At 44.2% G+C, this 22,088-nt stretch overlaps 1 protein-coding gene across 6 annotated transcripts in view; it reads left to right on the forward strand.

The window, feature by feature from the left end:
• Nucleotides 1–22,088, forward strand: part of LSAMP (limbic system associated membrane protein) — a 750,958-nt gene that overhangs the window by 367,578 nt on the left and 361,292 nt on the right. For all 6 annotated transcript variants that reach the window (XM_075593644.1, XM_075593645.1, XM_075593646.1 and 3 more), the window contains exon 2: nt 3,206–3,438. In XM_075593644.1, coding sequence (XP_075449759.1) covers nt 3,206–3,438 — 233 coding nt within the window. The remainder of the gene's footprint in view (nt 1–3,205; nt 3,439–22,088) is intronic.

A 22,088-nucleotide genomic window follows, 5' to 3' on the forward strand; every position in this document is an offset into this window, starting at 1 on the left:
CCTGCTCTCTGATTGGTTAAAATTATCCAATTAGTAATGCCCGGAATTGTAGCAGCTTGCAAAGTGCAGTTTTCAGTGTGTTTATTTCCAGCCAATCAGCTTTCAGAACAGCTGAGACAGGGCAGGGGATTGGTTAGAATGAAGTAACAGCTTTGAGACAGGGCAGGGGATTGGTCAGGAAGTATCAGCCACGGGTTGACTCCTCCCCCTCCCGAGGTGACTGAGATTTTCTGAGCAGATTCAGATGAATTGGGAGGTTGTCTGCAAATAAGTAAGTGGCTGTCTGCAGTTTGTTTGTGGCTGCAGTTTGTGTGTGAGTGTGTCAGTAGCAGTGTGTGCTGTGCTGTTGTGTTGTATATCTGTGTAGAGGTGCTCTGTGTGTGTGTGTGTGTGTGTGTGCATGTGTGTGTATAGAGCTCCAGTGTGTGTGTGTGTGTGTGTGTGTGTCAGTGTGTGTCAGCAGCAGTGTTTATCGGTGTAGTGTTTGTAGCAGCAGTTTGTGTCTGTGTGTAGAGGTGCTGTGTATAGAGATGCAGTGTTGTGTGTGTGTATATTGTGTGTAGAGGTGCTGTGTTGTGTATAGAGGGGTAGTGTTGTGTGTGGGGGTGTGTGTATGTGAGGGTGTGTGTGTGTGTAGATGTGCTGTGTTGTGTGTAGAGGTGGGGGGGGGGGGGAGTGCAAAGTTTAGTAAGTGGCTGCATTTTTGATTGTGGCTGCAGTGTGTGTGTGTGTGTGTTGTGCTGTTGTATGTGTAGCAGCAGTTTGTTTGTGTGTAGAGCTGATGTACGTGTGTATAGAGCTCCAGTGTGTGTGTGTGTGTGTGTGTGTCACTGTCAGCAGCAGTGTTTATAGGTGTAGTGTGTGTGTAGCAGCAGAGTTTGTGTGTGTAGAGCTGCTGTGTGGTGTGTGTGTGTGTGTGTGTGTGTGTGTGTGTGTGTGTGTGTGTGTGTGTGTGTGTAGAGCTGCTGTGTTGTGTGTGTAGAGCTGCTGTGTTGTGTGTGTAGAGGTGCTGTGTTGTGTGTGTAGAGGTGCTGTGTTGTGAGTGTAGAGGAGGTGCTGTGTTGTGTGTGTGTGTGTGTGTGTGTGGTGCTGCTGCTGCGTGTGTAGAGGTGCTGTGTTGTGTGTGGTGTGCTGTTGTGTGTGTGTGTGTGTAGCAGCAGTTTGTGTGTGTGTGTTGAGCTGCTGTGTGTGTGTGTGTGTGTGTGTGTGTGTACACACAGAGGGGGCGGCAGTGTGTGGATATAGATATCTGCAGTGTAAGCGTATATACAGTAGAGGTGGTTTCATGTATTCACCATTTTATTTTAATAAAAAAATCAATTTAACTATACAAAAATGTCTATTATTTATGAAATAAGCCTACATTTAGCCTATAATAGTAATAATCCCCTCAGAACAGGGCATTACTGGCCAATAATGCCTTGGCTGGGTTAAAGTCCCTCAGCTTCGCCTCGGGCCTTCAACTCTTCCAGCCAGGGCATAATTGGCCAGTAATGCCCTGTTCTGAGGGGATTATTACTTAATTATAGGCTAAAGCTGGTAAATTCCGGGCATTATTGAAATCCCTGCTCTCTGATTGGTTAAAATTCCAGGCATTATCCAATCAGTAATGGCCCGGAATTTTTGGCACCCTACCAAGTTTTTCAGCCCATCAGCTTTCAAATTTAATTCACTAAGAGTGAAATTTGCTCTTAGACAGGGGAGGTGATTGGACAGAAGGCACCAACAAGATACTGACTCCTCCCCCACCCTGCCTGCAGAGAGCCCCGCACAGGAGAGTGAGGGGAAAGGTTTGTGTGTCTGTTGTGTGTTTTGTGGGTATAAAGGGGGTCAGCAGAGTGTTTTATTAGTGTGTGTGTGTGTGTGTGTGTGTGTGTGTGTGCGCGCGTGTGTGTGCGCGTGTCTTCTGTTGGTGTGTGTCTTCTGTTGGTGTGTGTCTTCTGTTGGTGTGTGTCTTCTGTTGGTGTGTGTCTTCTGTTTGTGTGTGTTTTGTGGGTGTAGAGGGGGCAGGGGAGTCTTGTTGGTGTGTTTCTGCTGTGTGTTTTGAGGGTGTAGATTGGGAGCTGTAGTGTGTGTCTTTGGCGTGTGTTTTGTGGGTGGAGGAGGGGTGCAGAGTGTTTTGTTGGTGTGTGTGTGTCTGCAGTGTGTGGGTTTACAGGGGGCTGCAGTGGGTGTAGAAGGGGCTGCTGGTGTGTGTTTTGTGGATGTAGAGGTGACAGAGTCTGTTTCGTTGATTTGTGTGTATTTCTGCAGTGTGTGTTTTGTGGGTGCAGAGGGGGGGCTACAGTGTGTGTTTTGTGGGTGGAGGAGGGATGCAGAGTGTTTTGTGTGTGTGTGTCTGCAGTGTGTGGGTTTACACGGGGGCTGCAGTGGGTGTAGAGGGGGGCTGCTGGTGTGTGTTTTATGGATGTAGAGGGGGCAGCAGTCTGTTTTGTTGGTGTGTGTGTCTGCAGTGTGTTTTGTGAGTGTAGAGGGGGGCTGCAGTGTGTGTGTGTGTGTGTGTGTGTGTGTGTGTGTGTGTGTGTGTGTGTGTGTGTGTGTGTGTGTGTGTATAGATGGTGGAGGAGGGCTGCAGAGTGTGTTTTGTGGGTGTAGAGGCAGGGGGTCTGCGCAGTGTGTAGGGGGGACTGCAGAGTGTGTTTGTGTACAGTATATAGAGGGGGGAGTTGCAGAGTGTGTGTGTGTGTATAGAGGGGGCTGTGTGTATGTACAATTTCCTTTTAATAAACTTGCAGTAAAAGCATAAGAATGTAGACAATCATGCTGATAAAAATCAATATGACTACAAAAGTGTATCTGTTTTATGAAAAATTAAAAAAAAAAAAAAAGAAATCCTACATTTAGCCTATAATAGTAATAATCCCCTCAGAACAGGGCATTACTGGCCAATAATGCCCTGACTGGGTTAAAGTCCCTCGGCTTCGCCTCGGGCCTTCAACTCTTCCAGCCAGGGCATTATTGGCCAGTAATGCCCTGTTCTGAGGGGATTATTACTTAACTAATGTCTACAATATAAACTAAACAAGACAACAGAATAATAATACTGGTGTGTTTATTAAACCCCTGCTGGGGACTAAAGGCATCCATCACCTGTTGTAATCCATGTTTTTAGTTCATTCTGGTCCTATGTAGGACTGTACCTTTAGTATGGTGGAAGGTATGGTAGACATCGTTTGTTTAATGCGCACTTCTCTTTATTTCGTAGATGTTTTGTGGAAGACAAGAGCTCCAAAGTGGCTTGGTTGAACCGTTCAGGCATTATCTTTGCTGGACAAGACAAGTGGTCCCTTGATCCCCGGGTAGAACTGGAGAAGAGAAGCTCACTTGAGTACAGCCTCCGCATTCAGAAGGTGGACACCTATGATGATGGACCCTACACTTGCTCCGTGCAGACACAACACCACACCAAGACCTCCCAGGTTTATCTGACTGTGCAAGGTAAGCGACACAATGACAAATGTACAGAGCACGAGTAGCCGATTGGGCTCATTTGCAGGTTCTCTTTTCAATAGATGCAACTGCCTTCTCCCTTACAAGATTCTTAGGGGTCTGCGTATCAGAAGTGGAGCATTTATTGGGCAAGCAAAGTCGCCTATGATGTTACAACAAAAATAATCCTATTACTTTCAATGGCATTTTATAATTCGGTACATATGGGGGGTGCCACATTTGTATTGATGCATATATCCCTATATATATATATACCCAAATACCCCTTATATACCAACCGACCTCAATTTGGAAACATGACTTACTAATACTTTCTTATAATAGTATCATGGATCCTAGTTGAAGATGAAAAGTCTTATGTTTGACCCCCTTCCCTTGTCATTACGTAAGGTTTGGGTGCCAACGTATTCCTGCTGCAAAACTGATACAAAAATAGCACCAGATCCCTTTATCTCAATGAGATCATTTGCTTTTCTTTCAAAATAATCACACCAGATTTGTACCTTTGAGTTTTGATCAAATAAGATCCTGATAGATTCACTTTGGTAACAAATATAATTTAAAAAAAAATCTCTTCCTTTCATTTTTGTTAGAAATAACCTTTTGGAAACTATGTATAAGGCAGAATGGCCGTTGTTTATTAAGATTCGGCTATACCGTTTTCAAGCTCTGTACCACTGCTGCTTTTAAGTCAGCTGCCCACATTGATCGCCAGTGTTTTTGCATATTACCTTGCTTACTTGCTTTACTCAGTGTCCTTTCCATAGCTGTGTTTAGCTTTAAAATCGGACGCTCCGTTCAGGAGATATAAGCGTTTGAAATATTGAGTGCCCGGGTGGTAAAAATGGGTCTCTCCCCGGGATGCGCAGGGCGGTCTGCAGGTCACCAGGGTGACCTCTGCAGCCAGAGATACAGAACATCAGGATTTGCAGAAAAACATTTTTTTGTTAAAGAGCAGGAAATACTCAGGGGGCCAAGATACTAACACTAGGTGAATGAAAATAATGTAGGCATCTGAGAGGACTGCTGGGGGTTTGTTTTCAACCTACATTTGTTATTTTCAGTTTTCACATCATGGACATTGCCCTGAACAGCATCTATTAGGCAGGTACATAGTGTCCATACTGTTCAAACTAACAAACTAATAAACATAAACAGAGCGTAAAGGTGTGATATACAGGGAAAATAAAGATGGCTGTTTTAATGAACTCGGGAGTCTGTGTTGCTCAGCGTGTAAGAGTGTACTGGTCAGTGTGGGTACACGAGTCACTGATTGCCAGTGTGTGTGTGATTGTGTGCTGGTCAGTGTGTGAGAATTTGTTCTGGTCAGTGTGAGCCTGTGCTGGTCATTGTGTGTCTGTGAGTCCCTGATTGCCAGTGTTTGTGAATGTGTGCTGGTCAGTGTGTGTCTGTGAATGCCTGGTTGCCAGTGTGTGTTAGTGTGTGCTGGTCAGTCTGTGTTTCTGTGTGTATGAGTATGTGCTGGTCAGTCTGTGTTTCTGTGTGTGTGGGTGTGTGCTGGTCAGTGTGTGTCTGTGAATGCCTGGTTGCCAGTGTGTGTGATTGTGTACTGGTCAGTCTGTGTTTCTGTGTGTATGAGTATGTGCTTGTCAGTCTGTGTGTGTCGTGTGTGTGTGTGTGTGTGTGTGTGCTGGTTAGTGTGTGTCTGTGAATGCCTGATTGCCAGTGTGTGAGTATGTGCAGGTCAGTCTGTGTGTGTGGGTGTGTGCTGGTCAGTGTGTTTCTGTTAATGCCTGATTGCCAGTGTGTGTGAGTATTGTGTTTCTGTGTGTTGGCGTGTGAGTGCTGTGCAGGCCGGTGCCTGTGTGTATCTGCAGGCCAGTGTGTATTTTGGGGAATAGAGCCGATCGCACATGCGTGGCCGGCCAGAGCTGATCCTGCGAATGCGCCATCGGCTCTTGCCAGCTGCGTATGCACATTCGGTGTGGGCCGTGCATGCATGCGCGGTCGGTGCGGGCCTTTCACACATGCGTGACAGTTTTCCCGTTTTTTTCACTGGGAAAATATGGGCACCCTACTATACTGTACTGTAAATATAGTTGATGTGTGAGGGCCAGTGGCTGCCGGGTTTTTTTGCTGCCCTATCCTTAAGCATCAAACATGGAGGTGAGGAAGGGATTAGAATTACAGAGGGATGAATCTGGGGAGCAGCTAATCTGGGGAGCAAGGTTAGAAGCATGTTACGAATCTCACTCAAATACAGAAACTGCAATTTCAAAGGATCATCTGTAAAACGGAAGAACCTTGTGGCTGGTAGTAAGGCCTTTATAGGAAACTATTCCACATATAATAATAATAATAATAATAATAATAATAATAATAATAATAATAATAATAATAATACAGTAATAGTAATAATCTTTATTTCATATAGTACGCGTGGTACGGAGCACATAGGACTTTTATAGACACGGTCCCTACCAGATGAGTTTACAATCTATGTTTTTAGTGCCTGAGGCTCAGGGAGATAAAATGACTTGCCCAAGGTCACAAGGAGCCAACACTGGGAATTGGACCAAGATCCTCTGATTCAAACTCTATGGGGGCAATGCACTAAGCAGGGATAAGTGGGTTTTCTGGGTGCTATGCACAAAGCAGTGATAAGTGCTTTTAAGTGAGATAAATGCCTTTATAGCGTGATACTGCCTGCTGTGAGATTCACAAAGCAGTGATAACAGTGCAGTATAGTGCTATAATGGCTACTTAAAAGACTTATCACTGCTTTGTGAATCTCACAGAAGGCAGTATCGTGCTATAAAGGCATTTATCTCACTTAAAAGACTTATCACTGCTTTGTGAATCTCACAGAAGGCAGTATCGCGCTATAAAGGCATTTATCTCACTTAAAAGACTTATCACTGCTTTGTGAATCTCACAGAAGGCAGTATCGCGCTATAAAGGCATTTATCTCACTTAAAAGACTTATCACTGCTTTGTGAATCTCACAGCAGGCAGTATCACGCTATAATGTTTTTTTTATCTCACTTAAAAGCACTTATCACTGCTTAGTGCATAACCCCCAGTGTCTCCACTCACGGGGCTGCTCCTTCAGCCCTTACGATAAAAGGCTTACCATATAACACAAAACATACAGCATACCTGTACATTTGAGTTGATATTCCATGTGCTGGGCTTGTGTGGTCACTGATGTGATTGTGTGGTGTGCGTTGGAAATGGATAACCCCTTTACGTGTTCTATTCTGATTTATTTTGGGGGGGGGGGGGGAAGCTGTGTGCTTATCCACTAGACTCATCAACCACGTGCCGATTAACTCACTTGTATTAATTACATGTGTCTAAAGTTTTGACCCTGTCCGAAATAGTTTTTAAGTAGTGGACACAAATGTTAGTCACATACAATGAATAACTATAGGTATGTTTACAACAGTGTGACAGTTATTTCCATTCAATACCACTCATTTGGGTCAACGTCTAGTGATGGCGACTATAGCACATTAGTGAACAAACCTCCTGGGGGCGGATTTAATATTCTCTGAATGGTGGTTTCCGGCTGATTATGGTGTGATCAGCCGCTTCAGCGAATATACTGCATTGTGTCAGTGTTTACGGGCTTCATCTGATGGATAGGTATGACATGTGTCATACTGTATATTCAATTGTTTTCCAAAGGGACGCATTAACACCCTGCCAGCCCCTTCCCTTTCTCTCCTGACACCTCTGGGAGGAAACCCGATGCACAGGATAGACCTAGGATAGCGGTGTAGGTGCTAACTGGGTGAAGTAAGCCATTGAGTGACTTTTGGGGACTTTACGCCATTGTCTTTATTACGGGTTTCTGAACACCGTGTTAATCCCTTTGATGCGACACATTATACAAGAGAAGTGTTAACCCATTCAGTGCCAGCTCCCATTGAATTCTGTTGTCTTCCAAAGAGTTTAGTGACAATAGATGTATTTTCTTCTAATTTGGGTCCGACCTACATGGAAACCTACCTTCCAAAGCGCACCTGGGAGAGAACATGAGTCCCAGATAAGCCACTTTTTTTTTTAGTTTGGTATTAAAACCCCCAGAGATTCATTTTCTATGATGAATCAAATGGAAAAGAAAACTAATTTAATACAAAATGTATTCTGCGGATTCCGGATTAATTATTGATGGGGGGAAAAAAAAGAACAAAATGACTTTACTCTGAAAACTTTCTGGCCAGCCTTGTTCATATTAGAACATTTATAATACTTATTTGACAGTGCATAGCAGATTTAAAGGTGCATAAATACTTCAAGCCAGATCCACGTGAAACGTACCCAGATGGAATATGCAGCTCTATGGAGTATTACTGAACAGCTCAAACAGGCTAAAGATTTAGCAACTTACAGTATCAAAGGAAATTAATTATGGCTTCAGAGGAATTCTGTTAAACAACCTCATGCCATCCAAACACTAAGGGAGAATGCCCTGTTGTGACTTCTCTGTTATACTGTTTAGGCACAACCAAGGTTGGGACTTTCTATTGAAGGCTAATCCGGAGACTTTTTTACATTTATGTATTTTGTTGATATATTTATTTCTCTTACCTTCAGCGGCGGCGGCGGCATCTTCCCCGGCAATGTCCAGTCGGCATTGCTCCGCAACGTCAAATGGTGCGCGTTGCCATGGGAACGTGACGTTGCAGCACCGTGCGGTGTAAAGTTACCATGATAATGGGATGCCTTATGGCGCCGAGGTGTTGTGACGCCCGTTGTCGTGGCAACACGACACAGCGTGACTTCACGTAGCGTCTCACAGTCATGACAATGCGTCGCCATTTGAAGTCGTGAAGCCATGGTGATGGGATTTTTAGGGGGGGAGGCCGATGCCGCCGCCCAGAGATATTTTGGGTAAACCCGTAGCCCAGAGATACGTGGCCGAAATCCGTAGTCTCCAGGTCAAATCCAGAGTGGTGGCAACCCTGGGCACAACACACGCTACCAGGCCATGACAATGGTTTTTGAGGCTTGGTTCTAAAATACACCGCTTCTCTCTTTGCCCCAGAAAGTGTTTCGTCTGCACAGCCTGGCCCCTGCAGAGAGAGCAGCAAGTTTGGCACAAGATATAGGGCGTACACTAGGACTTGTGCCAGCTTCACGGAGCTCGGAGCCTGGAATACAGGATATTTCCTCTGGTTGCTGCATATTAACAAGTGATGTGTAGGAGATGATGCGTCTCTTACTTAACCTACGCAGTGTAATACCCCACACTTGACTTTATCACCTAAAATAAGGTTTCAAAATAGATTGTAACCTGTCCGTTATGTACCCCCTAACAGACGTGGGTCTGGTCTGAGTCTGTTCACATAACAATTGAATGCCACATATTGGTGTAATAGTCTGCATAATTGTATTTAACCAAAAGGGACTGTAAGAAGTTTGAAGATCATCGCTGTCATAATATAATACATTATGTCCAAAAAGCGGAGATTAATTCTCCTACCCATACAAGTATTGTCCCGCTAAGGCAGCATTAATGCAACACCTTTAAGTCAAAAGCTTTTCACAGTCCAACATTTAATGATTCGTAAAGAAAAGTAGAAAGAGATTTAAAAAAAAAAAATTCAATCAGAGACTGCAGGGATGAAATATAACCCGAGAACCTTCTAAATCCCAGTGATGAGACATACCTCCTAAAAATAGCAGTCATTGTCTGTGGCTTTCTATCATTGCCACTTTCTCTCCCTTTATTTTAATTGGGGACTCTGCAGTAGGCACTATAAAGCAGTTGCCTGGACTCTTGTATCTTGTAGCAAGAGCAGTCGGGGTGTTTTGTTGATGAGGCTGCGTCAACTGTGCTGCTGACCGCGCTTGACGCATTTGATTCAGTGAATCTGAATCTGCACGGCCACACTCAGGCGGCGGGCTTGTGCATGGTCATGTACGCTCTCCCAAGCTCGGCGCTTGGGGAGACAAACAAAATTGACTTTGAAGCGCGCTCAGCATCAGTCAATGCACACAGAACACAGCCGCACACACACAAACATACACATTACACACAGAAATAGCCCTGATCCACGCCCCCTGCTTGCGCTTGCAAAATTAGGCCTCGGCCAGGCTTACCGCTGGCGTGCTGAGGCGCGCTGAGGCTCAGGGAAAGCGGGTGCTTTCCCTGGCCTTGCGGTTGCTTGCCCGGCGCGCCATCAGCAGGTGGGCCGGGGGCGGGCCAATTGCGTCACGGAGCTGGTTCGCCCTCATTGGGCGAACCGCTCACGTGACCGGCCTGTCGCGCCGGCAAGCGGGGAAATTTTAAATTCTCCTAAATACCTACGCTTCCGCGCGCTTGCAGAAGCGTAGGCGAGCCCCTACTAAAGCCGCTCTAATTGCGGCTGTAGGGGCTCAGTGCTGAGCGGGAGCGCGCCTCAGCGCGCTTCCGCCAGCAAGCACTAAACATAATTAAGTTGTTTAGTACAGCCAGGTGACTTTATAATAGTATATAAGTAAACTCACAACAGCCATTGCTGCCTGCAGCCATGCTCCTAAGCAGAAATGCTTGTAAGTAGAAATCTTTCAAGTAGTGAGGAAGTTTAAAAAAGGAAGTTCAAAAAGAAGTGGAAAAAGTGGACACCATCTACTGCTTCTGATTCCTGCATTTGATCTATGCTGGAAAGGAGTATATCATCCCAGACTGCACATCTCAACACATTACTATTGCTGTGATGCCGCCTTTACTTTTTATATTTGCTGTAACCTCACTTATTTTCAAATTATGCTCTTCCTTCCACCAGCCTCATCATGTCTCAAACTCTATTCATATCTTGCCCTCTCTCCTTACTTCACCACTTCTCAGTTCACATGAACTCCTCTCTTACCTGCGCCCTGTCACCACACAGCTATACCCCCTTCACTAAAACACACCACTACAAATCATCCTCACACATTCTCTTTCTGTCCATGCTTCTCCTGCTCGCTTCTGGGGATATCTCTCCCAATCCTGGTCCCTGCCTTATTTCTACTTTCTCTCGTCCCCGCCTTCCACATTCAACTTCTAATCCTTCTGGTGTAAACCCCTCCAACCTCATACCCATCCCCTGCCACCCTCCCTCCTCTCTCCCTTTCTCCTGTGCCCTTTGGAATGCTCGCTCCCTCTAACAAGTTCCTCTCTGTACATGACTTCTTTCTCTCTCACTCTCTGCTCCTATTTGCCATAACTGAGACCTAGCTCACTCAGACTGACTCTGCTCTGGAAGCTGCCCTCTCTTATGGTGGCCTTTCCTTCTCCCACACTCCGCGCCCTGATGGCAGGGGTGGAGGCGTGGGGCTCCTGCTCTCCTCTCTCTGCCGCTACCGAACCGTTCCTATTCCCCCCTCTCTTGCTTTTCCCTCCTTTGAGGCTCACACTGTCCAGATCTTTTCTCCTCTCCCGGTCCATGTGGTGGTCATCTATCACCCACCTTCCTCTACTCATCCCCCTTCTGCCTTTCACTCTCACTTTGAATCCTGGCTCTCTTTCTTTCTCTCCTCAGACTCCCCTGTTCTTCTCCTGGGGGACTTCAACTGCCACATTGATGACCCCTCTCTCCCTTGGGCTTCCCGCTTTCTCTCTCTAACCTCTTCTTTTGGCCTTCAACAGTGGACTGAAGCCAGCACCCACAAGGATGGACACCACCTAGACCTGCTTTTCACTAAAATCTTCTCTCTCTCCGATTTCTCCATTTCCCCTTTTCCTCTCTCTGACCATCACCTCATCTCATTTTCTCTCTCTCGCTTCTCTCCATCTCCATCTCGCCCTCGTTTTTGCAGAAACCTGCGCTCTATTAACCTACCAGCTCTTGATTCCACTTTACGCTCCTCCCTCTCCTCTCTCAGTTCTGCTTCAGACCCTGACAACCTGGTCAGGAACTATAACTCTGCCTTATCATCCTCTCTTGATCTTCATGCCCCGCTTTCTCTCTGCCGTCCTTGCCCTTTTAACCCCAGACCCTGGCTAAACTCCCACATGCATGCTGCGTTCCTCCACTTGTTCCTCTGAACGCCTCTGGAGGAAATCTCATACGCTCGCAGACTTCATTCACTACAAATTTATGCTGTCCTTTTTCAACTCTGCCCTCTCTCAGGCTAAACAAACCTACTTTTCATCACTAATCAACATACACAAGTCTAACCCACGCCGACTCTTTTCTGTCTTTGACTCTCTACTCAGACCACCCTCAGCTGCCTCCTCTTCTTCCTCCATCTCACCTCAGGACTTTGCTGACTTTTTTAAGGAAAAGGTGGAATCCATACGTCAGATCATCCCATCTGTTGCCTCCTCCCATCCCACACTGCTTCCCAACTCTCCTCCTGCCTTTCTTGACTCTTTTTCCGCTATCTCGGAGGAGGATGTGTCACTGCTGATCTTCTCTTCTCCATCGACCACTTGCCCTCTTGATCCCATTCCCTCCCATCTCCTAAAAGCTCTTGCTCCTTCTATAATCCCTATGCTCACACAGATCTTTAACTCTTCCCTCTGCTCTGGTACCTTTCCATCCTCCTTCAAGCATGCAACCGTTATACCATTACTCAAAAACAGCAAGCTTGACCCTACCTGTCCTTCTAACTATCGACCTGTCTCCCTCCTGCCTTTTGCTTCCAAACTCCTTGAACGTCTTGTATTCTCTCGATTGCTACACTTTCTCAACACCTATTCTCTTCTAGACCCTCTACAATCTGGCTTCCGCACTGCTCACTCTACTGAAACAGCTCTCACTAAAATAACTAATGACCTCCATGCTGCCAAAGACAGAGGTCATTACACTCTGCTCATATTACTCGACCTCTCTGCAGCATTCGACACCGTGGACCACCCTCTTCTCCTTCACATTCTCCATACTCTTGGTATTCGGAATAAAGCTCTATCCTGGATCTCCTCTTACCTCTCCCATCGTACTTTCAGTGTCTTTTGCTAACACCTCCTCCTCCTCTATTGATCTCTCTGTGGGGGTACCCCAGGGCTCTGTCCTGGGACCCCTTCTCTTTTCTCTTTACACACTCTCTAGGTGACCTAATCACATCTTTTGGGTTTAAATTTCACCTCTATGCTCACGAAACACAAATTTACCTTTCAACCCCTGACCTTACACCTGCTATACAGACCAAAGTTTCTGAATGCCTCTCTGGAATATCATCCTGGATGGCCATCCGCCGACTGAAATTTAACATGGCAAAAACAGAGCTCCTTATACTTCCTCCCAAACCTGGCCCTACTACCTCCTTCCACATTGCTATTGGAAATATGATCATTCACCCAGTAGCCCAAGCACGCTGCCTAGGGGTTACACTTGATTCCTCTCTCTCATTCTCCTCTCATATTCAAAACGTTTCTAAAACTTGTTGCTTTTTCCTCCGCAATATCACAAAGATACGCCCTTTCCTCTGTTACTCGACTGCTAAAACTCTGACTCAGGTCCTCATTCTCTCATGTCTCGATTACTGCATCCTCCTGCTGTCCGGTCTTCCTGCCTCTCACCTGTCTCCCCTACAATCTATCCTAAACGCTGCTGCCAGAATCACTCTACTCTTTCCCAAAATTGTCTCCGCATCTCCCTTCCTGAAATCCCTCTCCTGGCTTCTGATCAAATCCCGTATCTCACACTCAATTCTCCTCCTCACTTTTAAAGCTTTACATTCTTCTGCCCCTCCTTACATCTGAGCCCTAATTTCTTGCTATGCACCATCCCGACTCTTGCGTTCTTCTCAAGGATGTCTTCTTTCTACCCCCTTTGTATCTAAAGCGCTCTCCTGCCTTAAACCTTTCTCACTTTCTGCCCCACACCTCTGGAAGGCCCTTCCCCTCAATACCCGACTAGCACCCTCTCTATTCACCTTTAAGACCCACCTTAAGACACATCTACTTAAAGAAGCATATGAATAGCACTGGATACTCATGGACACATGATACATAAAGCTTGGCCCCCTGCAGACGCACTTACTAGAGTTCCCTCCTACTGTCTCTATATGTTCCCCTACCTACCAACTAGATTGTAAGCTCCTTGGAGCAGGGACTCCTCTTCCTTAATGTTAATTTTATGTCTGAAGCACTTATTCCCATGATCTGTTATTTATATTATTTGTTATTTATATGACTGTCATGTGTATTACTACTGTGAAGCGCTATGTACATTTATGGCGCTATATAAATAAAGACATACAATACAAACATGGCCGAGGCCTTATGCAGGACACCCTGCGCTCATGCTTGGAGAGTTGGTGATGTCACCAGTAGAGAAGGGGTGTCTGGGGTGGGTTGTTTTCTAGAAACAAATTTAGCCTATACTAGTAATAATATCCTTAGTATATGACATTACCTGGGAATTACGTCATCTTCACCTCGGGCCTTCAACTCTTCCACCCTGAGCTTAATAACCCGGGGTTATTATTTAAGTAACACATGACTGTGAAAGGTGTCTCTGCAGGATGACCCAGTGCTGCAAGAGTATGGGGTTAAGCAGCAATTTGTAACTTACTACCATTTTCTACCCCCTTATAATACAAATAGGCTTGTAACCTTGACTACCTTAAAAAAAAAATGAATGATTTCTACTCCAGCTTATAACACATTATAAAGAAATTCACCGCTGGCCTTTGTCAATTTTTTTGCCGGTACCCTAACCTTTCACTCATTTGGGTCCTTGGAAAATGTACATTTCTAATTGACGTCAGTGTTAACACATTAGTAAAATTAGATCAGGTATCATCAGTAACAGTTTTATTAAATGTAATGCACCACAATTAATTAAATATTGACCAAAAAACCCCCAAAACCTTCTGAAAAGAGAACTTTACTTAAGCTTGCATGAAATAATAGAAAGAGACAGATAATTATTTTCCCCTCCAGAAACCTTCAGATCAACCGAGGTTTTCATTAGTTTTAACATAAAAGTGGAACCGCCAGTCTAATTAAACTCCCAACCTGTCTCCTGAACGCCGCGTCTGCCTGTGAGCTTGGTTTTTGGTTCCTTTTTTCATATACTTACAGCATATATTTCCTCCTGTTTCATGTTTGTAGTTGGAAGAAAAGGGAGCAAAGATCAGAAACAAGAAACCGTTTTAATGATCTGCGGGCTGGCGGTTGGTGGAAGACGGCAGCAGGCTGATTAATTCGAGCCAGCATGTTATCTGTCTATGATAACTTTGTGGGTCTCCTTTCATTTGTGGTCATCATGATTAAGTCTCTCCCTGCATCATGCTGCTAAAGAAACAGACAGTGGGGACCATGTATTAGACTTCAGAGGGACACACTAACCCCCTTGGTGTGTCACTGGCAATGAGGGGGTTACAATTGTATTCTCCTTTTACACTGCAGCATCATCATATCTATATTATGAAATGTGATAGAAAAGCAGATTTTTGCTACAGATAAAAGAGAAAACATAATGGCCCCATATGCAAAATGTGACTATCTCATCAAAATAAAATGGATAGAAATTGAAAAATATGGCCGATGAGAACCAGTATGCCAACATAGCCTTCCCAGCCCTTTTAGATCCTCAGTTGTATTATTATTTACAGTAGGATAGTCTTGTGTCTAATAGAGAAGGGAGGGCTCAGAGGGACAAAATCCAATGGTACAACCCGCAGCTCGTTTTCACTTCAGGGTACGACAAAGTATTCTCCTTGCATTTCCTCCAAGGTCCTCCCCACCAGGCACACACTGTCCTCCCGATGCCCAACTCTCTGCCTGTCAGCCTCAATCCTCTATACCTGACTCTCTTACCAGACCTGCAAGCTCTTCCCCAAGCCAACAAGCACCACCCCTCCAAACCCTCTCTTTGGCCTTCTCCTTTGTCCTCTTTAACTGAGCTAAAACATGGGGTTCATCAATATAGGGGACGATATACTGCATCAACGTAAAGAAACTACAAATAGAAGTTTGTTTTGATACATGGCGTCATATCTAAAGAAGCGTATCTTAAATTCTTAGCCTGAGATTTTTTTTCGTCACCTCGGACCTGGCAAATTACTTTTGGCACAAATACTTGATAAAAACATGTAGCCAACAGAAACACAAAGTTTGATACATGTCATTATAATCTGTGCATCATGTAATTCCTCCCTAAATACTCCTATTGACACTCGCCAAATCCCAAACTGAGTCACATGGCGCAAGAATTGATAAATTGACGAGATGAAAATTATGCATTGGAATATATTTTATTCTGAATTTGGCTTGATAGATCATCTTCCCCATATTACAGTGTTCAACAGTGTTTCCCTGAAATATTTAGGTAATTACAAAATTATACTAAATACAGAAGAATTTACATTGCACCTGATCTCAGATGCGCTATTAGAGAGGGTTGGGTTCCTTACAATGCATCTGATCTCAGACACGCTATTAGAGAGGGTTGGGGTTCCTTACAATGCATCTGTTCTCAGCCGCGCTATTAGAGAGGGCTGAGGTTTCCGTATAATGCATCTTATAAGGCACGCTATTAGAGAGGGTTGGGGTTCCTTACAATGCATCTGATCTCAGACACGCTATTAGAGAGGGTTGGGGTTCCTTACAATGCATCTGATCTCAGACGCGCTATTAGAGAGGGTTAGGGTTCCTTAGAATTTCACAATATAATTATGGGTTCCTTAACCAAATAAAGGTTAAAAAACACTGCCATAATATATGATGTGTTTAGTATTTGTAAGATCCTAAGCACAACATTAGTCTATTTTGAAAACATCATTATTCTTGCATTGATGTAGCATTACAGAGACCTTGGTATATTAGGTGTACTGAATGAATTGTACTGAATGATTTGTATTGAACTCATCAATAACCTTTCTGCTGACCAGCAAATGCAAAACATCCATGAGTGCGGCCACTGCTCTGGAGAAGGCTTCCTTGCAATAGTTTAAGCATGTCTTATGAAATAAGTAATTAGGCCTCTATAAATTACATCATTTAATATCTCAGAGTAAATAGATTTTCCTGTAATGAGCGATCCATCTTATACTGTGCATATCTGCTGTGGTGATCTCTGCCACTGAAAAATAACATGGCAAATGCAATCTTAAAAAATTAGCAACTCGTGTCCTGTTCATTGTAAAGAAATAACATGCATATTGCTTAATGGTTTGAATTAAGATATTGGAAATAACAGATTTATCTCGTATTTCCAAATTGTATTCAGTAATAATGAAATAATTTCCCAGTAGAATAAATACATTTTAAATAGATACGAGATTAATTTCCCCATAGATTTAATAAAGCCTACAGGAATAAAATGTCCATCTCCATATATATAATGTGTAAAAGAAAACAAAAGATTAATCTCCCAATGGATTAAATGAAATGTTATGGAATAAAATATTTATCTCGCAATGTATTGGCATCCACCCAGCACTGCTGACCTGCAGAGCATTGTGCTGAGTGAAATAAGGTTTCCTTCGATAAAGGATAGCTTCTCTAATCCACTAAACTTCACCCTTATCGAATGAACACTACCAAATGAGAGTGTGGTGTACTCCATATGTGTCCTTTGTATTTTTTTGCGGCTCCAGTAGGATGCTAACTCGTTTAGCAATTCTGATTGTAGACGGATGGCTTTTCTTATTTTATTTTGAATCGTCGGCCGACATGTTCTCAGTTCAAACAAACCAAGACATGCCTCTCTACCTAGCCTACTGAGCATGTCTGCATTCTCTAATACAAGCTGCATTAAAGGTCCTGTCATGAGTGACCGGAGACATGTAGGAGCAGTGTCACCAACTTGGGAAAGCAGATTGCATTATATAAGGTTAATATGGGGGTAAGTGCAGCAGTTTGATATTGGTAATTGGGTGACAGATAAAAACCGGCTCCATTTTATGCTGACAAAGGTTTATGGTAGAGTTTCAACCATAACTAATGTTTATGGCTCCACAGTTAGATTGTGAATGGGAAACCGTTGAGATATAGCTGTAAAGTAGCACTGGAGATGAAAAGTGCTTTATGAACATTATTATGGTCATAAATCATATAATTACTCTGGTTTCCATATTCTATTCTATATTGGCCAGTACATCTAAGCCACACAAGAATTGTTCATGGGAGATAGATTGCAGACATATTGCTATCATTGATGACAATGGAAGTAATGTAACTGAGTCATGTAACCGGACTCTGTGCAGCTGCTATCACCAGGGACAAATACTCAGACCACTTTCTTATTTAAGAATAACGGAGAAAGGCGTGCTTTATTAAAACATAACACGCAGCAACAGTTCACCTGGCCCTTGCGCGGCACGAGCTAAACCTGAAGAAAGGCCAGTGATAAATCAATGGAAGTCTGCCGAATCTAAAATCCTATGTCATGAGTAGTCCCGTCAGTAACATGATGTCAGTCTCCTGCCTTCTCTTGAACAGATCTTCTGATGCAATCTTAGGGTTTGCTTTCATTGCAAGCTGGCAGAGTCCAGGAGTAGAAGTGCAGCCACATCTTCTGCCCTGATGGCTCTTACTGTACATCTCTGAAAATCCCACAGTCACAGCAACAACAAGACACTCCCTACTATCCTCCTTACAGATCCTCCGTCCAGGGAGGATCCAGAGATTGCCTGAATAAGTCCTCTCTTGAGGCTTTCAGGGTTTTCCAGGCAGCACAACATTAACTTTATTAGTATCATTTATTTTTAACGTGTCCGCCTATTCTGCAATGCAGTACAATGGGGTTGGATGATGATATTACTAAACTATCAACATTACCATGCACTGGTACATTAGATCAGGCCCTGCTCCAAGGAGCTTGCAATCTATTTATATTTATAAAATATTTTACCAGGAAGTAATACATTGAGAGTTACCTCTCGTTTTCAAGTATGTCAAGTATAAGGAAGGGAGACCGGAAACATAAGGCACAGGAGAGATTAAGGCTGGTGGGTTTCTGGGAGTTGCTTGATAATTCAGCAATACTACTACAATCCCCCTCATTATGCAGCCATGAGCTCCACCTCTGTTGTACCTCCCCTCCCTACCCCCATAGCATATTGGAGTTGGGGGAAAAGGTATATGGGATGGCGAGCATGTGGAGGTAGAGCTGTGAGAGCACGGAAATCAAAGTATGAAGGTTGAACGGCTTCATTGTACATCCATAGGAATGTACCAAGTCCTGTATCAGGACAGTATCAGGACAGCAGTGACATCATGCACAGCAGTAACATCATGCACAGCAACAAATGGTTAGAACCTTATTTTACCTCATCTGTCTTACATTGTTATAGTAGATTTTACATGTGTTAAACTTATAGAATCTTTTGTAGACCAGTATTGTTTGACCTGAGGAAGAAAGTATAACTCTCGAAAACGTGTCCTAAAATATGAATTGTTCGGCCAAATACAAAAAGCTCACTTAATACTGAGGTACTCAATTATTTTGCAAAGTATATAAGAGAATGTATAGGCGGGTCCCGCTTGGAAAGGAAGCAAGGGAAGGGGCTCATTGGATGAGATGACCGCATCCCATTGGTTGGGTAGCTGGACATGAGTTATGTTCTTGGTCGTGTACATTGATGAGACTTGCGCTGGGTGGCTGGGATCTGACTGGGTGACTGGGATCTGGCCGGGTGGCTGGGATCTGGCTGGGATCTGGCTGTGTGGCTGGGATCTGGCTGGGTGACTGGGATCTGGCATTTGATTGAATTACTTAACTTGTTCTATTTAATACAGTATAGGACAGGGACATCTTAACATTTTAACATTAAGCCTTTGAGTTCCAGGGACCACAGCACCCGAGTGCTACGCCCCTCTGGCACTCAAGATCAATTACACACCAAAAAAGTGCCACCACTTGTGATAATAAACGCATTAAAATCGAATTCTATAAATAAAAAGTGCTCCAAATCTAGGTGCAGCCTATACCCCACGGTCTTCCCGAACCGTGCAAAGTTTAAGTGGCAAGAAACGCTTCCAGGGCAAACTAGTGAAGGCAATATTATAGTGAATTATTAAATGTGTTGGATACAGATTCCCATAAACCAGTGTATACACACAGCAAGTCCTATGGTGGGGAACTGCAAGCCAGTTCTTGAAACAGCTTCTTGAACCACTGGCTTATGGGAATTTGTATCCAACACATTTAATAATTCACTATAATATTTCCTTCGCTAGTTTGGACTGGTACCTTTTCTTGACATTCACGATCAATTGACTGCTTCACCAAACCGATCACGTGATCGCTCTGTCTCTGATGACAGACCGGAAGAGGGTCCTCCTCTTCCTGCCAGATCGCGTTCTGTGCTCCACAGCAGAACGTGATCTCCCCTACAAAAAAAGAGCAACTAGACCAGGAGTGGAGATCTCCAGTCCTCAAGGGCCTCAGGTTTGAAGGATTATCCCTGCTTGTGGACTGGAGTTGGCCAACCCGGGAACTAGATAATGGCATAGCTACTATGTACTCATGGGGCCCTGCAGTGCCTGGACTGTTGTGGTAACTACTGTATGTCAAATGGCACAGGTTAAATTCACACACAAATGTCTAGTGTCATGTAATTATATGTGTGTACTGTAAACGTATCACCAAGTTCATTGTATCTAATGATTTTGGGCAACCACACATTTCTATTACACAGAAGGCAGGACTAAACACGCTGAAGAACAGGGCAATAAGTAAGGGCAGACAATATGTAAAAGAAAAACCCAAGCCGATTTCCCCCCACCGCCCCCCATATTTTTGAATATAGGATTGAAGCAGGGGGTCTCCGGAGCTGAACCTCATTCATGTCACCTCGGGGGACCCTCAGCAGCCAGAGATACTTACCTCCGAAGGGGGCGCTGGTATCTCTCTGCAGTTTTCCGCAGTTTAAATCCCTAGTCGCATGGGCCCATAGGAAGCCGAACCCGATGACAACACGACTTCCTATTGGCCCGCAGGGCCCGGGAGCTTTTGAAACTCGGCCATATAGTGAACCCTGAAGTGGCTTCTGGCACCCACTATGAAGGTAAGTATCTCCAGAAGCAGGGGGTCCCCGGAGTTCAAATGAATGAGGTTCAGCTCCTGGGACCCCCTGCTTCAATCTCGTACAACAAAATGAACCAAAGGAAGAAAGAAAATAACGGCTTGAGATGCCTCTTTAAAACCTGAGCACCCCTGAAATATGCGACTGAAAAAGGTTCCTCTTTTCTGGGGGATACAGCTGTAGCAGACGTCATTGACCCAGTAACCCAATGGCTGGCGCATTATTTAACTGTAGTGCTATTGAAAACACTGGTTAAGGAGATAACACACATGTTGTTTAATGCATTATTTTGTGCGTTAACTCCTGTTAACGGGTTAATAACATCTCTACTTGCCGTGGACACTTTTTTTTAAATGGCCTTATTACTGCAGCACAGGACTGAAGGTTTCCAGAGAGAAACCATGGTTGGTTGCCATTTTTTTGGTCCAATTGGATCAGTACTACAAATCATTTTTACAGATGGAGCAGACATTATTGCAGCCATTATAGCACAGTAATGCGTTACCGCAAAGTTTAAAGCGAGATTTATTGCATCTCCATTGAAACACATAGAACCACCAGTAACAACATTGCACTACTCATGCAACTGACGGTTTTGGGCCAGATTCTGAGGAATTCCATGAACATGTCGGGGAAGATCCTCAGCATAGTCCATAGACGCTGCAATGGCCCATCAGATTAACACTGTGGAGGCCCTGCATGTGAATGGGACTCACACTGTGTGAATCCTGCGAGTCCCATTCAAACGCAGGGAACCCCGCTGTGTTAATCCGATGGGCCATTACAGCGTCTATGGACTATGCTGCAGAGTGTTTGCGAGATGCTTGTGAATTTTCCTCACACGCTGGCTCAAAGCCGGCACTTGCGTGTGTCTATTGTATAGAAATTGCATGAGATAACATGTTACCGTGTGATAACAGGTGCAATAGCATCCGACACCTCTGTATTTTAAGAAGGTTTTGGGTTTGGTAGCAAAGTATAATAGCAGCACAGTTAGGTCATTGGCATTGCGTCCTAAAATCCTTTCATTCAGCATTGACCAATTATGCAGTACTGGCACTAAAACCATTCAATAATACAGATTGGATGTTATTACAATACCTGTGTAATGCTTGTGGCAGCAAATAAATATTGAAGACGTGTTTACTGAAGGGAGAGCAGAGAAAGTTGAGCGCCAGAAATGAAAGTAGCAGCTCAACGCCTGGCAAATCGTCACATGCTACCTGCACTAATGGCGGAACTCATCCCCATTAAATGCTTGGAGGAACTGGGCGACCATGGGGGTCCCAATTTAATTTTTATTAGGCTTTGCCCAGAATCAGGCCTGCCCCTATCCTTGCCCCTAGCCTGCCCCTATCCTTGCTCCTATCCTTGTCCCTTTTTTCAGTGCCCTAATGATGTTCAGGGAACAGCATGCTATAATTGCTCTAGTCAATGGTCTACCTCTTTTGTTCCTGATATTTGGGGACTTGTTAGAGCCATTTGATCACTACGTATCCTATCCCGTAAGAGTCACTGAGTGCTTTGACATTTTCACCCCATCCTCTGACTTGTTTTGTGTAGGCTGGTGTGGAGTTTGGTCCACATCTATGAGATGTAACTATCAATGTCCGTAAGCCTCTCCAATACTTCCTCCTGTGAAGAAACGTTGATTATTTCAATTGTTTTCTTTGCAATGTAATTTTGAATAACTCCTAGTGTACACATTAGCATTTAAAACA

Source organism: Ascaphus truei, chromosome 3 (assembly GCF_040206685.1).
Source record: "Ascaphus truei isolate aAscTru1 chromosome 3, aAscTru1.hap1, whole genome shotgun sequence".
NCBI classification, from domain to species: domain Eukaryota; kingdom Metazoa; phylum Chordata; class Amphibia; order Anura; family Ascaphidae; genus Ascaphus; species Ascaphus truei.